Raw genomic sequence first — 21,029 nt, 5'->3', positions numbered from 1 at the left:
TATATCTTGTTTTTTCAGGACATTGTGGGCTATCCAGATTTGCCATCATTGCATGTCCTACTATGTGCCTGTATTTTATATTAATTTTTAATTAATTAATATAATTAATTAATGAATTAATTTTATCAATGAAAAAAAAAACAAATCTGTGTGACTAAATTCTTACATTTTTACATGTATCTCACCATAGTAAGTTGGAAAAAGACATATTCTGCCATATATGAAGAGGGGAGACTCTCTGGAATCTGTCAATATAAGGCAATATAAGAACCATGATGCTTGACATTCTGTCACTTCACAGTTGTCCAAAACATGTGGTTTGTGCTAGGCGGACATAATTGCCAGTATTTTTTCATCATTGCAAGAAATTCCATTGACTCATTTATGTCTTTAAGTCTCATCTAAGTCAAAAATATGTTTTATCTGAAAGAAACATGTAATATTTACATCTAAGATAGTAGAAAAATAGTCAACCAAATGCAATAATGTCCTCCAAGATAATATTTGTTTTTCAGTTTCAGTTATATATTGGGGGGACATTTTGGGCATTGGTGGGGGAGCATGTCCCCCTCAATATATATGGTGACTACGGCCCTGTCAACACGCATAATTAGGCTGCAGTTGTCTGGGTGTGCAAAGGTGAAGTGCGCTGGTCTTGCCATACAAAGTTTGATGGAGTGTCAGCTGGACAATATGGAGATATTTGCATCTTGAAAGCCGGACTACAAATGTGGATAGACAGGGAGAAACACACGCAAGCCTAAGACGTGGTAAGATACGATATTCCTCACTGTATGAAGTGACTGATAAAAACATCTGTATAATGGATTGTAAAGAAATTCGTCAGGTTTTTATTTGTAGACACTTGATCTGTATTTATAGCGTGATGGGATGACAGCACAATGATGTGTGTGGTATTCCTGGAAAGCTCTAGTCCTGCGCTTTCATGTGATATGTGTGGCATTTCTGTGTGAGCCTGCGTTCGCGAGTAATCCATCCAAGAGTATTGTGTTTGCAAAGCTGTATGAAAGCTCTGTTATACATAATTTTAGTGTAACTTTATCATTTTTTTTTCGCTGTGAAAACATTGGACTACCGACAAGTGCTTGGTCTTGTCGGAAAGCTATGATTCCGCTGTTTCACCTGATATGCGTGGCTTCTCGCTATGACGGTCGCGGAGAAAATCCACAGAGAAGAACAGGTGTGAATTTGGACGCACTATGCGTCGTTCGGGCCCATAGGGTTAAATAAATATAACAACAAAAACAACATTCTGGTCTGTTGTTGCAGAGCACAATGAAACAAATCTTAGAGTTCACACAGCCTCTCCTCCTGCCGTCTCCATCCTCTGTGTGCAGGGGGCGTGTCAGTCACTCACACTGGCACCGGGCAGGTAGCAGCTGCAGCTGGGGGAAATCTTTATGCTACTAATGATTTGAAGTTATTAGCTGTTTTTGAGATGGTCTTTTTCACTCTTATCAGTAAAGCATGGACAAAAAGCATCAGTGGTGGTCTCGTCCAGTCTCGTTCAAAAAACCTGAGTCCGCCCAGTCCAAGACCGAGTAAAAATGCCCTCGATTCCGAGATGAGACCAAGACCATCAAAAAATGGTCTCGGTCTCGAGACCAAGACCGATCTCGAGTACTACAACACTACAAGTATTCCCTCCTTGATGTCAAACTCTACTCTATAGAAACAGTCTGAGGAGGTATCGTCATGATCTCTATCAATATCAACATTTGTTGAATTTAGGTTTGCATTCCACTTTACTCTCAAAAGGATGATTTAGGACCTCTTAACAATCGGAGTCCCATCAACGAGTCCTTGTAAGGTTTTATTTGATGATTATGATGAGTAAACAACTGCTGTATTTGCTGTGTTTAAGTAGTTAACCCATATGGCCTATCATTAGAAAGCTAAGCTCCTTGTGGTTTGATTGACATGGACCATTTAAAGATACAACCACCACAGCAGGTTCAGCAAACACTTCTGTCAGACAAAAAACAAACAGCATTATTATTTTTTATTATTCAGTGAACAAAATACACATTTTGAGAAATGCCCTGGAAAAACCTTCTTGCTTTTTTTTTTTTTTTTTTTTTTTTTAACTTTGTATCCCATGACATAATGGAATCTCTTTCCCTACAGGGCACTGTGAGTAACAGGTGGTAGTGAGTCTGGGTAATTGTTATATAATCAACTGAACTTTTTAACTCATTTTAGTTTCCTATTTAATGTTTTTATCATGGTGATTTGTAAATCCCTGCCTGTCAGAGCATTGAGTCGACTGGCTAAAACGGCTTCCATGTGTCAGTGGTTTTCAGCCGGTGCAGAGACTTAACTGCTGCATCTGTAATAAGGCCATGCTCTCTCCCTCCCTCTCACTCAAAGTGTAAATGTAGAGCAGAGTTTTGCCTGGGAATGTTAGACATGACTGACCAATACTCTTGCCAGTATTGTTATCAGTCAATACTCCTCATTACTCACAACACTGAAACACAGCATTTTTTGTGTATGGCTAGGATTTCTGAATGGACGTTTATTTTGTACATCAGTAAATCAGGGCTCTAACTACGTGGTAAGGTAGAAGGAAAGATTTTGGATATGGTTAAAAGAAACCAACACTAACTGTTGTAAAACTGGTCTAGAACTTAGAATACTCTGCTGAATAAACCATGAAAACAACAACAAACGTCCTACCTGCCGAAGCGAGAGACCAGTATGCCCACGATGAGGGAGCCCAGCAGACCACCAATAGCGAAGACAGAGACAGTGAGAGAGTACATAAGGGTGAGGGTCTCCCCACTGAGGCCTGTTCCATTGCGACGCAGCGCTGTCTTATTGTAGAAGTCTTTTATGTACTAACAATTGAAGGGACAGAAGAAACAGAATTGAGGAAAGGTCAGAAGATGAGATATATATATATGTGTATATATATATTTATATATATATAAATATATCTCATCATAAAACATAGACATAAAATTACAATCAACACATGTTGGTTCCTGGAATCCGCATTTCTGTCTGTCCTCCTAAGGAAAAGACAACTGCAGGGAAAGGTGGGTGTTATGACATTAACATACACACAGATGTCTGCACCATAGGGATCATGGTGTCAGAGTGGCATCTCAACTTGAATCTTCTTCCTGGATAATACCAACATCAACATGTTAAATAATAAAGTTATGTTCTTCCCTTAAGTTTATTCAGTGATTTACATTTGAAACACATTTCAGACCATGTGGCTGAGTCTGTCTCTTTGTTCGTTTTCAGAGTTTGTGACATGTCGTAAACTCTCCAGCCACATCTGGTGATGTGGGGGTTATTGAGAGCTTATCAGTTGAGTGAAGGTCTATCTTTGAAGTGACCCAGTGGTTAGTCACCCATTCTTCTCTGATGTCAGGATGCTGAGTAAAAGTCCATTAGTTTAAATCCAAAATAAACAGGCTTGATCACCCTACATATCCCCCCCTTCGCACTGACGCAGCCTTCCGGGTCGTCGGGGCGATGTACAGGTCTGGTGATCAGCAAAAACAGCATGGCAGGTAACAACCATACTTTTCCCTGTGCAGGGTTGATGCTTTTCACCCCCCTTCCTTCAAAATTTTGACCTGAGAACTAAGGAGCTACAGACTTGGCTGTGCTATATGTTCAGGCTTATCATGATAGTTAGGATGCTCTTAGCTGTTGACTGGGTGCAGGTCAGAAGTGGCTCTAGCCCTTCATTTTTATTCTTTAATCCAGTACTGCGGACTGGACAAAATCATCGTTTCATGCAATTAGCAAACTCTGTTATTACAAACTGTAAGTTTTCCTTCCACTCATTTTTCACTTGCTTTGCATCTGGTCACAGTTGGTCACTTAAATTTTAAATTTGCACTCAAACTGAGGACCATATATTCCAGGGCTTGTAGCCGGGGCTTGTCCTTTTAAAATTTTTCTTTTGGCTTTGTTTACAAGGTCATTATTCTACATCCTTCCCAGTTAAAAAGGTTTCTTTGAAGTGGGAAATAGATGATTACATATTTACCTAACTCTATAGACAGGAGCAGTTCAGTCACTTTAGGGTATTCAGTTTCACTGAAAAGGAGTGTTTTAACTTGCCAAAGCCCTTAGACAAACACCTTCTATTTAAGGATGTGTCGCTTTAAGTTACAGGACCTTTGATCTTATGATCAACCACATGGGCAGAGAAGGTTTTGCAAACAGATTCAGATCAACAGCTTAGAATAAGGGTAGAGCAGAATGATGGATCAGCAAGTCGCAACTATACTAATGTATCATTCAGCATGTTAGTTTCAACGAACAGCAAGGGTTCAACGCAGTTAGAACATACGTGGATAATGCTACTCCAACCGTGCTGGGACGGCTACAAAGAAACTAGTTAGCTATGCTAGTCTTTAGCATGGAGGTTGAGTGGCTGCTCTCAAGCCCAGAGTCTTGTGGGACAAGAATGGACCAACTCTTATTTAGGCCTATTAACATTTTAGTGCAGAGAATTCACCTGACACCAAACATATGCGCATTCAACAACAGTAACTTCCAGCAAAGTCACAATAGGATTATTACCATTTGTTTCTTTAACAGTGACGGTCCTCCGGCTTTTACCGGGCCACAAGATTATGTTGCCGGGACAAATAAATAAATAATCAAACGCTCTGGCGCGTATAAACTAGTCCTGCCATTTGGTATTTCACAGTGACGGTCTCACAGACAACAACTAGTCCTGCCGTTTGGTATTTCACAGTGACGGTCTCACAGACAACAAGTCCTGCCGATTATGAACAGTTTATTCAGGTGCCTACGTTTTTCACCATGAATACTGTAGGGTTTGATTAGCTCAGTATTAGGAAAAAGTGACATTAATAAGAATTATTGAACATAACCACTTTAATTATTCGTCCAGCAATATAATTTCATAGTCAGACTAATAAAACCACACATCTTGTTGATCAGACAAGAATGTTTAACACACTTTGGGGAAATTATTAATTATCAATTGTCAATTCAAATAGAGCTCAAATAGCCAGGATCTTTGCACCCGTAAAGTGACTGAATGTAATCCTACAGAAAACCAAGACAACGACTTTATAGACAAACATTTATTCTAAACTCCTGAATCAGGAGACCAAGACGCAATACATCTAACAACAGATAAGACAATGAGTAAATGCAACTATGAGTGGAATGAAATGAATACAGCGATGCTAATGAATGAATGAATGACCAGAGTGAACCAGATGAAGCAGTGAGCAATGGTGAGATAATCATCAGAGGAAACTTTAACATGGACCTGTGAAAAGCACCATTCAACAGCTGAGAGGCATGGGAAGCAAAGAGGGAAATATCTGAAAACTTAGGGGAAATCCTAGTTTTATCTAATGCTCCCTACCGCACTTGATTAAATAGTCCGCTCAACTGTGGCTTGTGAAAAACTCATGATTTTAACTGTAAAACACATTAAAACATAAATAATTGATTTAATATTCATTTATTTGGTAAGTGACCATGGTATAAGCGGGTTAATGCCCTTCGAGGTGTACATTATCAGGAATGAATGGACTTCGCGTCGGACGGTTCACGCCTCCGCGTCGTCCATTAATTCCTGATAATGGACACCTCATCGGGCATTAACCCTTATTTATTTGATATTTAAAATTTGTAATGTTGGCAGTGAAAGTAAAAAAATCTATATATGCACCATTAATTTCTCTATTTTCCACAACTTTTCCATTTTGGATTGGGAATCTGTAGCTACTCTAGCTAGGGAAGCTCAAGCCACCACTGTTGAGGTGTGGCAGCCCATATGCCACATGTTTTAGTTGATGAAATATTAAACTTTTTTTTCACTGCCACAGGGAGCCACTAGAGAGGGGCACAGGCCACAGGGTATGAAGTTCAGTTGTATGGAGATGACATCAGAATTTATGTAAATGGATAATATAGCACCTTTCTTCTTCTGACCACTCAAAGCGCTTTAACACTACATGTTGTCATATTCACCCATTCACATACTACTCAGCTTAAACTCACGCTCCAATGGAACAGCCATCAGAAGAGATTTGGGATTCATTTTCTTGCTGAAGGATACTGAAACATGTAGACTGGAGGAGCTGGGGACTGAACGGCTGATCATCCATTAGTGGACAACCAGCTCTACCTCCTGAGCCACAGCTGCCATCCAAAACTAAAGATCAAGCAGCTTCTAAACTCAGTGCAACATTAACTGTAACCAAATGGCTGTTAAGAAGACTGTTTATATATTTTTAACAAAGACACACTCATCTGTCATCTGTAAAATCTATGTACCTGGGGAGATCATCCAAGTGGTCTCACATGTAAAACTTTTGAAACAAGTGAAAAAAGTAATCAAATACGCTTAAAGGGATAGTGCACCCAAAAATGAAAATTCAGCCATTATCTACTCTACTTTCGCTGGTCTCGCACAAGCGCGCACCTGTGAGCGCAGAGCACAGAGAAGCAGTCAGAGCTACAGGCTACAGTGAGGCTAAAAACAGAGTTCATATGACATTTTTCCAAACAACTTTTTATGTTGGGGCTTCAGGACACTTGGATCACTATGGATGAGCATGTTGGAGATATTTTGTGATTTCAATTTTGTTAGTCTGGGGCGCCGTCTGCCATTAGGTGTGCTAGCCGCTCCCCCCGCCAATCTCCGCAAGGGAAGTGAGGACTCAAACTTTACCAGAGCCTCCCTCAGCATGAGGGTGAGTAGATAATGGCTGAATTTTCATTTTTGGGTGCACTATCCCTTTAAGAGATCATCCAAGTAGTAAGATGAACTGACAAACTGCCTTGGGTTAGGGTTCTCATCCAAGTAGTCTCACATACAAAATAGGGTTAAGGTTAACCCAAACCTTGTTTCCACTTTGTCCTTTAAGAAAAAAGTGAAAAAAAGTAATCAAATAACCAAATACAATCTGGCTAACAACTACAGCAGCATAACTATACATAAATTCAATGATCATCCCCACCATAACATACTGTATGACAAGCTGAACTCAAAATTTACAGCACTCAAGCCTGTTCTCTCTGTGTACAAGCAGGCTCCTAATGTACTAGACAAAAAACCCAATTCTCACCATCACTGCAACATGCAAGTTGGGAAAATCTAATGAAAAACTCTGACACCTGCCTGATGTTTAGGATCCTATAGGGCAAGGTTCCGCCACCACCCAGTACTTTCATAAGAGGGGACTGCATTAGAGAGGATTTGGTTAATCCCACCTCTTCAAGTCAATCAGAGAGCATTCCTTCCTGACGAGAGAGGAAACCTTGTCTTTGTGTATCATGTGGCCAACATGTCCTGGTCTCACAAAACCAGTACTAACAAACTTTTTTTTATTTCTTTCTCTTTTTTACACACACTTTCAGCTCTCTGTCTAATCAAATCCCCAGTTCGTTTTTGACCTCAGCCTCCTAATCAGTTTACCACGTGATGACATTAGTTGGTGGGCCTGCATCACTTCCACCAACTGCAGGAGGAAGACTGGCATACACATGGCATTATTCAGTTGGAATCTTTACTGCATGTGATTTGCTCTTAAAGCCTGATGTTGATGGAAAAGACCTCAGGAGGGTGCTTTGAGGGTGCTTCAATACCTAACCTGTTTGGTTGGGTTAAAACAAATTTACTCCCCTTTGCTGGGTTAATACTGTTCATTTGGGTTGGTGTGAAAGCTGTCAATCAAACCCTGGTACAGACCAAACAATCTAACCAAGACTGTCTGAAAAGGTGGGTCTGTTTCCAGACAAACTCTGGTGTGGTTTGTGGTGTGAAAGCGAACTAACCAACTACACAATTATATGAAAGCAGATATTTGACTTTAGGATGATTAAAACAGCTAAAGTGCTGATAAATCCACCTTGTGATCATGACCATACTGGTGTTTCCAGTAAATGGTAATTAGATGGATATGAGCATTACTTTGTTGTAATGTTCTTTACTTAATGTTATTTTTATGAAGATCTGCTTATGAGTTAATGTGATTTATGTATCAATTTAGAAAAGTCTATTATTTGTATTTTGCACTGAACACCATGAGAAAAGTTATGAGTAGTAAAAATGAAATCACTGAGTTTGTACATTTGTATGCCTCTGTAGAAATATTTAAAAAGGCTATACTTTGTGTATACTGAGGCCTTGTATCTGGACAAGCTGTTCTTATAAACTACTTGTAGGTTTTCCTCCAAAAAGTAATGCACACAAAATCATACATATCTCATGTAATCATTCATGAAAATTTTTTGAGCCAGTAATTTGTGCATAACCCATGCAGTGACAGGAGTAAAAAAGCCCTGAGTGGCCCACTTAGGAGGGAGGTTAGGTTAGTGGATGCACAGGACATTCCCCAGGAGACAGGTCCCAGACAGCACGCATACGTCTCGCCGACGTCGGCACAATGAATAAAGTTGCATCAGCAATACGTATTATGGAGAGCGTTTGCTCATTGGGAAGACGTCGCCGAGACATCGGCATTTGGTAAAAAATGCCCTCCAGACGATGTTTGGACGATGAATCAAAGATGCTCAGCGCAGCCCCTCTACAGCTTTTATACAACCTTTATTTAGGTCGGATCATTCAATTAGTATAAATATCTCCATATCCATAGTCGAAATTAACATGTATTTACTTAAAATGTGATAGGAATATGGCAATATCATAACAAAAAAACAATATGCTTGACCACTAAATAGCTTTGTAATATTGTGTGTGGATAAAATAAAGAGACAGGTACGATTCAAGTTCGTGATCATAAATTTATTTCCAGCAGCATATCCAAAAGAGCCCCAGCACAAAAAGGATAAACAGAACAGAAAACATATGGCAGGTCGGGAGACGAACACAGGCAGCAGGGTCTGGATTGCTGGGAGACGCAGTCTGCAGGGGAGCCCGGGTTGTTCACTGTGGATTGAGGAGCAGTTACGTGTCCAGTCCGTGCTCCTCATCCTTATAACAAGTCCCCATCCTCGCTCCTCTGTCCCGCAAACACTACTGTGGGTGGAGGAAACAGAGAAAGTGCACAAAATTACGCTCTGGTATATCCAACCAGCTCTGACAGAAGCACACAGACCTTTTTCTCCCCGGGTTGTGCCAGTCTCATGGGGTCGGATATAACATCTTTTGTATGTTAGAAATCATAATTGTTTAATCCTTGTTTTTTCTGGATCCCGATAAACACACAGACACAAACACTACAGCTGTTCCAGTTGTCATGCTGGCTGATCTGTGTAAGACGATCTGACAGCTGTGATTCCATCCTGTGTGCACTTAGAGATTTATCGGGCTTTACAATTCTAATAATGATTCATTTTTTCCTTATTAGTGAGATTAAGTTTAAAGACGCGCGCACACGACTGTTCAACATATATGAAGGTGTTTTGCGATTGTGATGTGTGTGCGCCTCAGCTGTGTGCGAGACACACACGTGCACGCCGTTAACATATTTACACTTAATTGCTGATAGAAAATATGTTTAAAGGACACTTTACTAATCCACACTCCTGTATTCTGCGGTTCCTCTGCTGGTGCGAGCCGAGGCTGACAGAGCGAGCCTCGCATAATAACAAAGCAATAAATAGTAGTAAGATCAGTCAATTAGAATATGCGCTTTGTGTTAATTAATAGTCTGTGTTGTGTTTTACCGGCGCACAACACGCACACACATATCTGCTGCATGTTTTATGACAGTAAACTGTTGCCCTACATTTTTTTCTGAATATATTTTAATGTGTTCTGTGTTTAAAAAGATAAATAAATAAAACATTTTCGGAAATGGTCTTGATTACATTTCCCAGGAATCCACACACCTCACTGGCAGGACAGGATGGCAGTTTGACAGCCTGAGGATGGTGGAAGTGGACAGTGTTTGTCATTTCCATATAATTTTTTGTCAAAGCCACAGGGAGCCACTCAGAAGATCAAAGAACCACATGAATAGGGCTGCACCTTATGATTTTTTTTAATTATTTGATCAACTAATCGGAGGATTATTTTTAATCATTTGATTAATAAAATAATTAATTTACCTAAAATAAATATCAAAAAAACTCTCATTAATATTTCAGTATTTTATTCAATTAATATCCACAGACACATAGCTCATTAGAATAATAATGGTGACATCTTTTAAAGTTAGTCTGTAAAGTTAGATTTCCACCATATCTATTAGACTCATGACGCGGTACTTTCCAAGGTGCTAATGCGCTGTCCAAGGTGCTGATCCCGACTATGTTCATTGGTTTGTTTGTTCGGTACTGTTTTATGGTTATTTTCTGTAGTTATTTTTGCACAATTTAGTACTTCGTAGTTTGACAGAGTCCATAAATAGCCTTTTGGAGGTGTGTGGATTAATATTTTCCTGAAAATTACATTTTCTATCCTGGAAACAGAGGCGCTCTATCCCGATGTATGTATGTATGTTCCCAACCTCAACACTTTAGTGTATTTTCTGCTGATATTAATAATTATTATTGAGGAAGAAGATCACCATTTCAATATTAATCAACATTATTATGAACATAAAATAAAATTGTATGCATTCCCTGGAGAATTTGGCGTCTTTCTTCAGTGAGGTTCACTTTGTGCCACAGCCAGCTCATGGTAAATCCATCACATGCAGTATTTCATCCCGATAGGTTTTGGATTAAGTATAAATCCAGTGATCTTTAAGCTCCGAGCTTCACCTGGGATTTTATCTGAGATTCTAAAAGTTGCAGCAAACATAAATCCAGCGGATTTTATCCATCCAGCGCAGCGCACAGTTTGCATCTTCATTGTTTTATATTCTGAACTATTTCCACACAAAGCTGGTGGCAGACAGCGTGTTATGTGTCTCATTCAGATGGTAGAGACAAAAGTTATTGTATTAAGTGAATTCATAACATGCTTGAATTCATGGCGATTTGTGATCGTTAACCAATTAATAAATGCACCCGGTGTACTCAGCTGGTAGCAAATAGGAGCCAGAAAACACACACACACACAGTGCGAGCTTGATCGCACATAGCTGCCGAACTCCAGACCGCTCTGGAGGAGAGGCGGAGGCAGAGTGGAGCTTTTAGGCAAATAAACATTGCGAGTCACGATTCTGTTCGGATTCGACTTCATGAACGCACAGATGTACAGAGAAGGGAGGGGGGACTGTACAATGGAGTGTCATGACAGAAACAACTGGAGTCTCTTGCGCTTTCCAGTGACGGTGCACTAAAACACACCCTGAGGCGGATATTAGCTTTACTTCCAGTACGAACACACCAACAATAACCCATAACCAGTACCGAACCATGAGAAACTATTATACCGGGCCATGTTAAATAAAGGCACAAACCCAGCGCTTCCCTTCGTCAGCTGCCGGTTAACCACTAGCTCCGCAGCTGGACAAACACCGAAGCCGGATCCTAACAGCTAACGCTAAATAACGTTACCTGACCCTTTCCCGAATTCAACATTAATTTATTATCCAGAAGGGGATTGTTCATGTGTTGGAAAGACCTATAACTACCTAGCAATGGCGTTTGCTAATCGCTAGCTAGCTAGCAAGCTTGTTAGGAGTCGGTGTCTGACCTCTTCTTCTTCTTCTTCTGACCTTCACCAGCACAATGTTGTTGTAAGCTACTGTCATTACCTGCATATCTCTCTCTCTCTCTCTCTCTCTCTCTCTCTCTCTCTCTCTCTCCCTGTGTCATATGGATTACTGTTAATTTATTATGCTGATCTGTTCTGTACGACATCTATTGCACGTCTGTCCGTCCTGGAAGAGGGATCCCTCCTCAGTTGCTCTTCCTGAGGTTTCTACCGTTTTTTTTCCCCGTCAAAGGGGTTTTTTGGGGAGTTTTTCCTTATCCGCTGTGAGGGTCTTAAGGACAGAGGGATGTCGTATGCTGTAAAGCCCTGTGAGGCAAATTGTGATTTGTGATATTGGGCTTTATAAATAAAATTGATTGATTGATTGATTGACCCGGTCGGGACTTAGCAACTAGCAACTTTATTGAATGTCATATTCACAAAATAACTATTTTTATGTGAGCTTAAAGTGGGCTTACCTGAAGACCAGTTGACACCGACGAGAGGCTGTGTCCTCCGTCTTCAACGCCGGCTCTTTGTTCCGTTGGCGCCAATTGGATGATGGGCCGATCCACAGCCGACCTATCTCCGACTTTGAAATAGAGCACATAAACCCGCCCTCTGGCAAACCATGTCCCTGCTATGGGCCGATGCTTCTCAGACGCATCAACAGCCGTTAGGAGTAGAATGCCGACACATGATCTGAGGCCGACGTCGGCGAGACGTATGCGTGCTGTCTGGGGTGTTCAAGTCCATGTAAACTTTTAATGAACTTTGAGTTATGTTAAGGTATGTCCTCCCCGTGTTTCTTTTCCTAAATCTAACCACAATAACTTCACTTGCTTAAACCTAACTTCTGTATCTTTATGTGAATTACGTTAACTTTCCGTTAAAGTACATAACTCTAGGCTATATCATACAAACTGTTGTATGAGGATCTGTGATCATGAATTTAAGTAAATCAAACTCTTCATCCTCTCTAATCAGTTGTTTAAATAACTTGCTGCAAAGTGTTGAACAGACCAACAAATGAACCATTACAACAAAAAAATGACAAATGCAAGAAATAAATAAGCTAAAAATCACTTATCACACAGGTACTGTGGGTCCTTTGGGGCCCTGTGCAGTTTGCACTGTGGCAGGTTGTTAATACAGTTCTGGGTCTGGGTCTGTGTGTGTGTGTGTGTGTGTGTGTGTGCGCGCGCGCGTGCATGTGTAAGCATGGATCTTACCACAGCAGGGGAGTTGACCACTGCCAGATTGTAGCCATAAAGCATGGAGCTACCAAAGGAGGTAAGGAACGCCACCGCCAACAAAGAGCCGGTCAGTTGCTGCAAACAGCAGGAGAGAGAGACAGATGTGTTTGCAAATTTGATACAGAGAAACTAGGATTAGGAATAAAAACATTTGATCAACTTTCCTAACCACTCAGGTGGTGCCAGGAGATGGTAGACTTCAGACAGAGAAAGAAGATGTTTACTGAGCACAATAAGCTCTTTCACCAGTCAGCCAGTCATGAGTCTAGCCCTAGAAGCGCTAGGGCTTTTTTTATTTTTATGTGGGAAAACCATGTTAAAATTTACATCAGTATTTTGTGTAGGCCTACTTTAAAACATGTCTGGAGAGGGAACTGAAGTGTCAATGATTGATGTTACAATTACACATTAAATATGTTAATACAAGAGGCATAAGGTTGGTTGAACCTTCAAGGGCGGGGTATGCTTGAAACAAAGTAGTTTGTAAAAAATGTTGACCGGCCATGTCTAAAAGCGCACTTTCAGACAGTCCTTCCTGGAAGCCATTTATGGTGCTGCATTCAGATGTTCACATTAAAAGTGACAGATGTAGTTAAAAAAAACTGAGCTTGTGAGACACCTCACCAATCACTGTGTGAAGTGGGCATGATTGCTTCATTGATTGTTGTGAGTCACTTCAGTTTTATTTCTATAGACGAATTCGGCGAGCGATTTGTGTATGCTGCCATCTTGCGGCGGCGCCATTGCTGCGGTGACATGTGTCAGTCATCAATTCATTATGCTGTCATTGTGAACTGACTCTCTACATTGACAGCATCATGAATAGCTGGATTGATGATGTTAGACAGTGGCCTCCAGTAACTGATGAAGGTATCTTAAATGAGTCCTGATATTAATATAGAAATTAATAATTTGTTTGAGCGATAAGTAGGAAAGATTAGATTAATAGGGAGATAACAGACTGTATTATGAAACACTGTGTAATATAACGTTAGCATACGTTATGTGTGCTGACGTTAGCAAGCTAGCAGCCTGACATTTAATCATTATGGACAGGCTACGTGACCATCACATCATATTGAAGGCGATCGCCTTCAATATGATATGATGGTCGTTTAAAAGGTGGTGTAAAATTTGCCCAACCCATCCGGAGCTCAGGTAATTTTGACCCTCAATCAGAGACCAAATGATTAATTTCTATATTAACATCGGTACTTATTTAAGATAACTTCATCAGTTACCGGAGGCCACCGTCTAACGTCATCAATCCAGCTAGTCGTGATGCTGTCATTGTAGAGAGTCAGTTCACAATGACAGCATAATGAATTGATGACTGACACATGTCACCGCAGCAATGGCGCCACCGCAAGATGGCGGCATACACAAATTGCTCGCCAAATTCGTCTATAGCCCAATATCACAAATCACAAATTTATTCCAGGGGACTTTACAATCTGTACAGCAGTACAGTTGGTTTATGGGCGAGTAGCCCTAAGCCAAAAGCAGCATGCGCAGGTGAGGTCAGAACTTTATGAAATGGTAGGGACCGGACTAAAAAAAAAAAAAGAAGCAAAATATAGCAAGGTGAAACGCAAAGCCTACAAAGCTTTTTTTCAAAAATGCAAGTGCGAGCACTGAAAAAGAGAATGGGGAAGAAGAGAGATGTGGAGTTGGCCTGTTTTGTGTTGGACAGGTAGGTAATAGCTTAGTTAGCTATCAGAGGCTTACAACAAATGTACCTACAAAGGCGCTTCTCATAAACTGTTTGTATGTTTTCCTATGAAAAGGAATGCCCCCAAATTAATAATTACCCCACACATTTATGAGTCAGTAATTGGTGCATAAACCACTTAGTTTGGGAGGCTGCAGTGCACAATGCACTGATGGGAGTAAACAAGGAAGCAGCCCCGAGTGGTCCAGTGGAGGTAGGCTGTGGTGGTGGATGGGTCACAAAACTACAGACTGGGACTTTCCCCAGGAGAGGCGTGAACTTTAACTGAACTTTGAGACATTTTAAGTTATGTCCTCAACATGTTTCTTTTCCTAAAATTAAGGTCAGTGACTTATTATGTAACTTAAAGTTAAGTGCACAACGACATTTGTGGGGCACTAATTCATAGGATATATGAACTCTCTGGTGTACATTTTTCGTAGGATATCAAACAAACAGTTCTATGAGGATACATTGACCTACAAGCAGTGTAAGAAGGATGGGTCAAGCTGGATGTTGTGTTTTCAAACAGTAACCAAAAAATAGTGCTTAGTATACCTTTAACAGAAAATATGTGTGTTGTTCTTAAACAGTGGAAGTCTTAATTTGACATGAAGCTCTTAATTTGCTCTTAAAAAATGTCTTGTTTGCATTGTTCACATTCCTCACTGCATTCCTCACGCAAACCAAATGGCATGGTTGGCTGACAATTGTGAGGGAGCAGAGAGACAAAGACAGAACCTTTTCCCAACAGTGTAACCATTATCTGGTCAAGAGAAATATATCCAGCTTAATTTTAAAATGTCAATGTTACCTAAAGGGGGGATAAGATAAGATTTAATGTGGGTCATATAGGCCTGATCCTATACGTATGTTGACTACCATATATGCACATCTATAATGGCTAGGAGGAAGGAGAAAAAATCCTCCCTTGTTTATTTCACAGCAAACAGACAGGATTTATACACATGCATCAAACACAAGATAATATAAGATGCACTCTACACTTTATTCTTTATTAACAACATAAGGAACTAAAATTACCACCTTGTGGTTGTTAACATCCATGCCTGTGACAACATGTATGCTTCACAAACATCTTCCCCCCAGCAGGACAGAAGATCTATACAATCAGCACAGTTTCAAGGTGGACACCCAAGATTAGTGTCTTCAATTCAGTATCTGATATCTGATGTCTCCCCTTCTGTTCCTGAGATATGACACTGAATAATGACCAGAAAAGTGTATTATAGCTTTGTGAGCACAGTGACTTTGACCTTTGACCACTAAATGCTAATCAGTTCATTCCTGAGTCCAAGTGGAGTGGGATGGACGCAAGGTCACGGTGATATTGACCCATGACCACCAAAATCTAATCAGTTTATGGTTGAGATCAAGCAAATGTTTGTGTCAAATCTGAAAAAAAAAAAACCTCTCAAGGTGTTCTTGAGATATTGCTTTTATGAATGAGACAGACAAAGTCACAGTGACATTGACGTTTGACTTATTATTGCCAAAATCCAATCAATTTATCGTTGAGTAGACGTTTGTGCCAAATTTTAAGAAATTCCCTCAAGGTGTTCCTGGGATATCACATTCATAAGAATGAGACAGACAAGGTAACAGTGACCTTTGACCTGAGTCCAAGTGGATGTTTGCTACCTGATATCATGTTCGCAACAATGAGATGTACAACCAGATAACATAATGCCTGCCGCGGCCACGGCTGTCGCTGGCACAGGGGTATAAAAAGTAATAATACTAGGATGAAACACAGAAAAGGCTTTTGTATCTGTCAGTTGACAATGGCAAAATTTTAAATAATTTGGTATAAATGAAGTGGTGATAAACACTATAAAAGCTATCCATGACACCCCACAGCAAGAAACAAAATAAATGGTAATTCATCCAAACCTCACATTAGAAAGAGTAGTGTAAAACAAGGCTGCACCTTGTCCCCTGTTATTTTTGCAACTATTTCTAGAAAGAATGTATAAAAAATATGACCCTCTGTACTGTAAAATCAAAGATCTTGCAATGTGGAATCTCATACCATTTTAATTTTCAGTTCAGGAATTTAAAGAGTTAAAACCAATGTTCAACCAAGATTTTTATATTTCTTTTCCAAACCCTCCCTAGCACAATTACTCAAAACCAATTCACAGAATAAAAAAATGGTATCAAGATTTATATGGCAAGGCAAAAGACCTCAAGTACAATATAACACATTACAACTACCAAAAGAAAGGTGGCTGGGTTTACCATCTTTGAAACATTACTATATTCCAGCATGGATCAGAGCATTATTTTGTGTTGGTGTAACCCATCGTAAGAGGCACAATGGGAAGACATTGATTATAGAATGATATCTACAGTAATGCTCATATAGAGGGTGTACTAATGGATAAAAACCTACAAAGATACAAAGGGGAGACCGGGGTAAGATGAGCCACTTTTCATATTCAGGATCACTACATCAAGGCTATTATAGTTTTGTGGCTAACTAACATATGTGCATATATTTCATGATGTTGTGCATCCCTACAAACAAACAGAATGAGTGTAAACATAACTGTTTTGATAATATAGCATGTCCAAAAAAAGTGGTCTCGTGGCACAACTTACCCCGTGTCTGGGGTAAGTTGAGCATAGGAGTGGGGTAAGTTGAGCCATCTCCCTCCTTCCCTCCCCCCGCCCTCCCTCCAACCCCCCCCCACACTTCACTTTCTCTCCTCCCTCTCTCTCCCTCCCTCCCTCCCTCCCTGGGTTAAGATATTCCAGTTATACAGTCTGTACTGAATTAAATAAGACGCTTCTTCAAATCCATGTTTTTTTTTTTTATTTATAATACACAATTCAACAGGTACAAATCTTTTTTTTAAATTATAATTGCATATAACAACTTTAAAACATTTTAACACAGGCCTGAGAATGCCTTAAAGGGCGCTTAGGAAGAGAACCTTAACAGCTGTGTTTTTGGAAAGAAAACACTGAACTAAATCCATAAACGTGAATCCTAGTTTGGTGTCCTTGCTGACAGGAGGGCCTCCTTCATCCTCTTTAAACTCCTCCCTCTATCTTACTCTCATTCCATCCACCACCCTCCCTCCTTCCAACCATATCCCACCTGCCCCTTTACTCAGTATCCCACCTGTCCAGGTTGCAGGGGAATACAAACTGCTGGGACTCAGGTTTGGGGAGTTTTGCGATTACATCGCTTCTTGGGAAGAATCCCTCATCTTTCTCCTTGAAAGTAAAGCTTGGTTTACCATATCCAGCTTTGCCTCTTCTCAGAAACTTACGGCTCAACTTACCCCTGTTCAAATTGCTCAACTTACCCCATAGCTACCATATTGACTTTATTAGCCCCCACAGCTAAAATGGTGCACTTTCATGCTAGCTGTACTACCTAATTTTGTAGTTAATAGATACCACAATTGATATATAAAACAAATTAAAAATGATCTATTTTGGTCTAAACACAATCCCCATGAAACTTATGATAGACTAAGTTCACTTTCATGAGTGAAAAATGCTTTTTTGGACATAAATCTCTAACCACTTAACCCATGTGGTTCTTAACTTCACAGACTCCATAAAATGATGCCTTCCTCCTAAATATTTGGTCACATGCTCAATTTTATTTACGGTTTCCGAGCAACAAGGGGTGGCTCAACTTACCCTTTGGCTCAACTTACCCCAGTCTCCCCTACATAGATAGACTGGAAAACCAATGGGTATCAGTTTTGAGAATGTAGAGAGCAGTAATAAAAGGACAAATTAAGACATTAAATTCTGAGTGAGTAAAAAATCTATGATAAATTTTGGATTAAAAAAAGTTTTAACATCTTTCTTTATCAGGCATTATGCAGAAAGATGAAATTGTGTTTTAAAACTTTGAGAGACATCATCATTAGTAAAGCAAGATCTGTATAAATATATACAATTAAGACGTTACTACAAGTAGAACATCACAAAGAAAAATACCAGAGAAGACTGGAGGACTCTTGGAAGATTAGCCAATGAACTAAGGGATTGAAAAAAAAAATGTTAACTCTTTATCCAACTAATTCATAATTTTAAAAATGTACAATTTGTCAGTGCTACTTATTCAAAGTAGATATGACACAATACGCAGAAGAAGTGGTCAAAATATTGAAGATTGTCTGATGTCATTCATATGTTGACTTGGAGCTGGCCAAGTGCGTTTTCATGTAAACTGGACTAAAACTGTACAGTTTACTTCATATTATTTAATTTGCCCCACTCAAGATATTACTGAGTTCACCCAAGAACAAAAACGATCCAAAGAATGTTGCTCCAAGTTTTTTTTTTTTTTTTAAATAAAATCGAAGTAATTGCTTTTAGAATAGGTTTTATTTATCATCACAGATTTGATGATTGTAAGGTCTGATGATCTAAGATCTTACAGACTTGCAGCTACTGATCTTCTATATCCCAATGGAATGTTAAAGTTTGAAAGTAGGTAGTAAATGCTATTAGCTGCTGGGACTCTGTGTCGAGAACAATAGGGGATCAGTCAGCTGACGGCCCTGGCTTTAGATTTGACCTGATTTATGCAGTCAGTCTGAACTTACCGATGTGATTTTCCCCGACGGAATTAAAACCTCCTCGGCCATTTGGGAGATCTGTTATCCAGTCCCAAACAGCAACCAGCAGAAGGGTCTCTCTTTACACTGCAGAGGATCTCATGGCTGTAGTAGCAAGCGTGAACACACAGTGTACACGCGATTAAGTCATCAGCCCAGTTCATGTGCAATGGGCCTCTCCACCCTGCAGCAATCCACAGCCCCCGATAACAAGACCAACACAGTGTCATCACATGACAGAGAGCAGCGTGACAGACTGAGAGAAAAGCCTGTTGGAAGCAATTAACTTTAAGTGAATTTACAAAAAGAGAGACAGAAGAGGAGGCAAGGAGTGGAGGAAACAAGAAGAGAGGCAAAGAGAGGACAGAAAAAGAGGAAACAAAATAGAGAGGAGGAAATGAGAGGAGATGAGGAAACAGGAGGAGAGGGGAAACTAGAGAAGAAGAAAGAAGAAAATGAGAGAGGAGGGGAAACAAACAGAGGAGAGGAGAGCAGAAGACAGGAGAGTAGACAGGGAAACAAGGAGAGGAAATGAGAAAACAAATGAAGAAAATAGTGGAGGGAACAAGGAAAGGAGAGAAGGACACAAATGAAAGGAAGGAAACAATAGAAGGAGAGAGGAAATAAACAGAGAGGAAAAAACAAGGAGAGGAGGGGAAAGAAGAACACAGGAGGAAATGAATAGGGGGGAGGAGACAATGAAACCAGAAGGAAATAAGGAAATAAGAGAAGGGGAGGGAATTCACTAAATAAATGTAATGCAAGGAGAGGAGGAGGAAACAACAGCAAGAGGGGAGCAGAAAAAGGAAGACAGATAAGTGAAGAGAGGAGATAAAGATGGGGGAGAGGAGAGGAAAAGGAGCTAAAAGGAAGGAAAAGGAGGAAGATGAAATAAAAGCAAGAGAGGAAGGAAAAAGAAAGTAATGGAGAAAACAGGGGAGAGGAGGAGAGCAGATGGGTGCAAAGAGGGAAGAGAAAAGGAAAGCAAAAAGAGAGAATGTGAGGTGTGAAGAATGAGAAAGGAGAAGAGAGGCAAATATACCAGAAGTAAAGAAGTGGGGCACTAAAAGGGAAAGGTGAATAGAGGAGATTAGAGAAGGATAAAGTAAGAAACAGAGGGAGCGGAGAGATTTATATAATACACTTATGAATGTTAACTAATGGTTGTTTAGAAAAATACATCTAAAAATCTAAAAAACACCAGAATGGTCTGCTCTGTAAATATGCTAAGTATATGTGATGTGTACATAATAAAACATGCTTTGGTCCTTGAAGTAAACTTTTTAAACTGCTATTGCTATTTTTACCTAAAGGACAACTTCGGTATTTTTCAACCTGGGCTCTATTTCCCCATGTGTATGTGTGCGTATGATTCATAGGTACCACTCGTTCTAAAATTGGTTCAGTATTGAGGTGCGAAACGAGCTAAAACGGTAATGGGGGCAAATGTGTCCTGTATAAAAGTGCTTTTTTTCGCCACTGACCGGTTCAGATCGCCAGTGCTATCTCTGTAGATAGCATATTGTAGCGGCCCTGGGGCAGTGGTGAGTGTGAATGAGTGGAGTCAGCTGTCAGTCAGTGTTGGAGCAGAGAGGTCCCCGCTGGGTACTGTAAGTGAGTATGTGTGTGTGAAGTGTATGTTACGCGAGAAGAGTCAGAGGATGGAGTTTTTTACGTGCTACCCCCTGGAGTGTTACCGGAGTTTTTGGAGTGCTCAAATAAACGGGTCTTTTTCCCGAATGCAAGAACAGGATGTCGCGCAACACCCCGTAAGTTACAGCTTTCATAGGCTGCCTTTGTCGGACGGAGACATACTGGTGGTACCCATGAATCATACACACACATACACATGGGGAAATAGA

At 40.1% G+C, this 21,029-nt stretch overlaps 1 protein-coding gene across 1 annotated transcript in view; it reads right to left on the bottom strand.

Moving 5' to 3' along the window:
* slc2a15a (solute carrier family 2 member 15a) overlaps positions 1-19,802 on the bottom strand; it is a 60,473-nt gene extending 40,671 nt beyond the window's left edge. The window contains exons 1-3 of the mRNA XM_049601217.1: positions 19,156-19,802; positions 12,823-12,921; positions 2,701-2,861 (exon numbers count right to left, since the gene is read on the bottom strand). Coding sequence (XP_049457174.1) covers positions 2,701-2,861; positions 12,823-12,921; positions 19,156-19,197 — 302 coding nt within the window. The 5' untranslated portion in view covers positions 19,198-19,802. The remainder of the gene's footprint in view (positions 1-2,700; positions 2,862-12,822; positions 12,922-19,155) is intronic.
* Between the last annotated feature and the right edge of the window lie 1,227 nt (positions 19,803-21,029).

Source organism: Epinephelus fuscoguttatus, linkage group LG16 (genome assembly GCF_011397635.1).
Source record: "Epinephelus fuscoguttatus linkage group LG16, E.fuscoguttatus.final_Chr_v1".
NCBI classification, from domain to species: Eukaryota; Metazoa; Chordata; class Actinopteri; order Perciformes; family Serranidae; genus Epinephelus; species Epinephelus fuscoguttatus.
The sequence above is the reverse complement of the archived record's forward strand: the minus strand, read 5'-3'. Positions and strand labels throughout refer to the sequence as shown.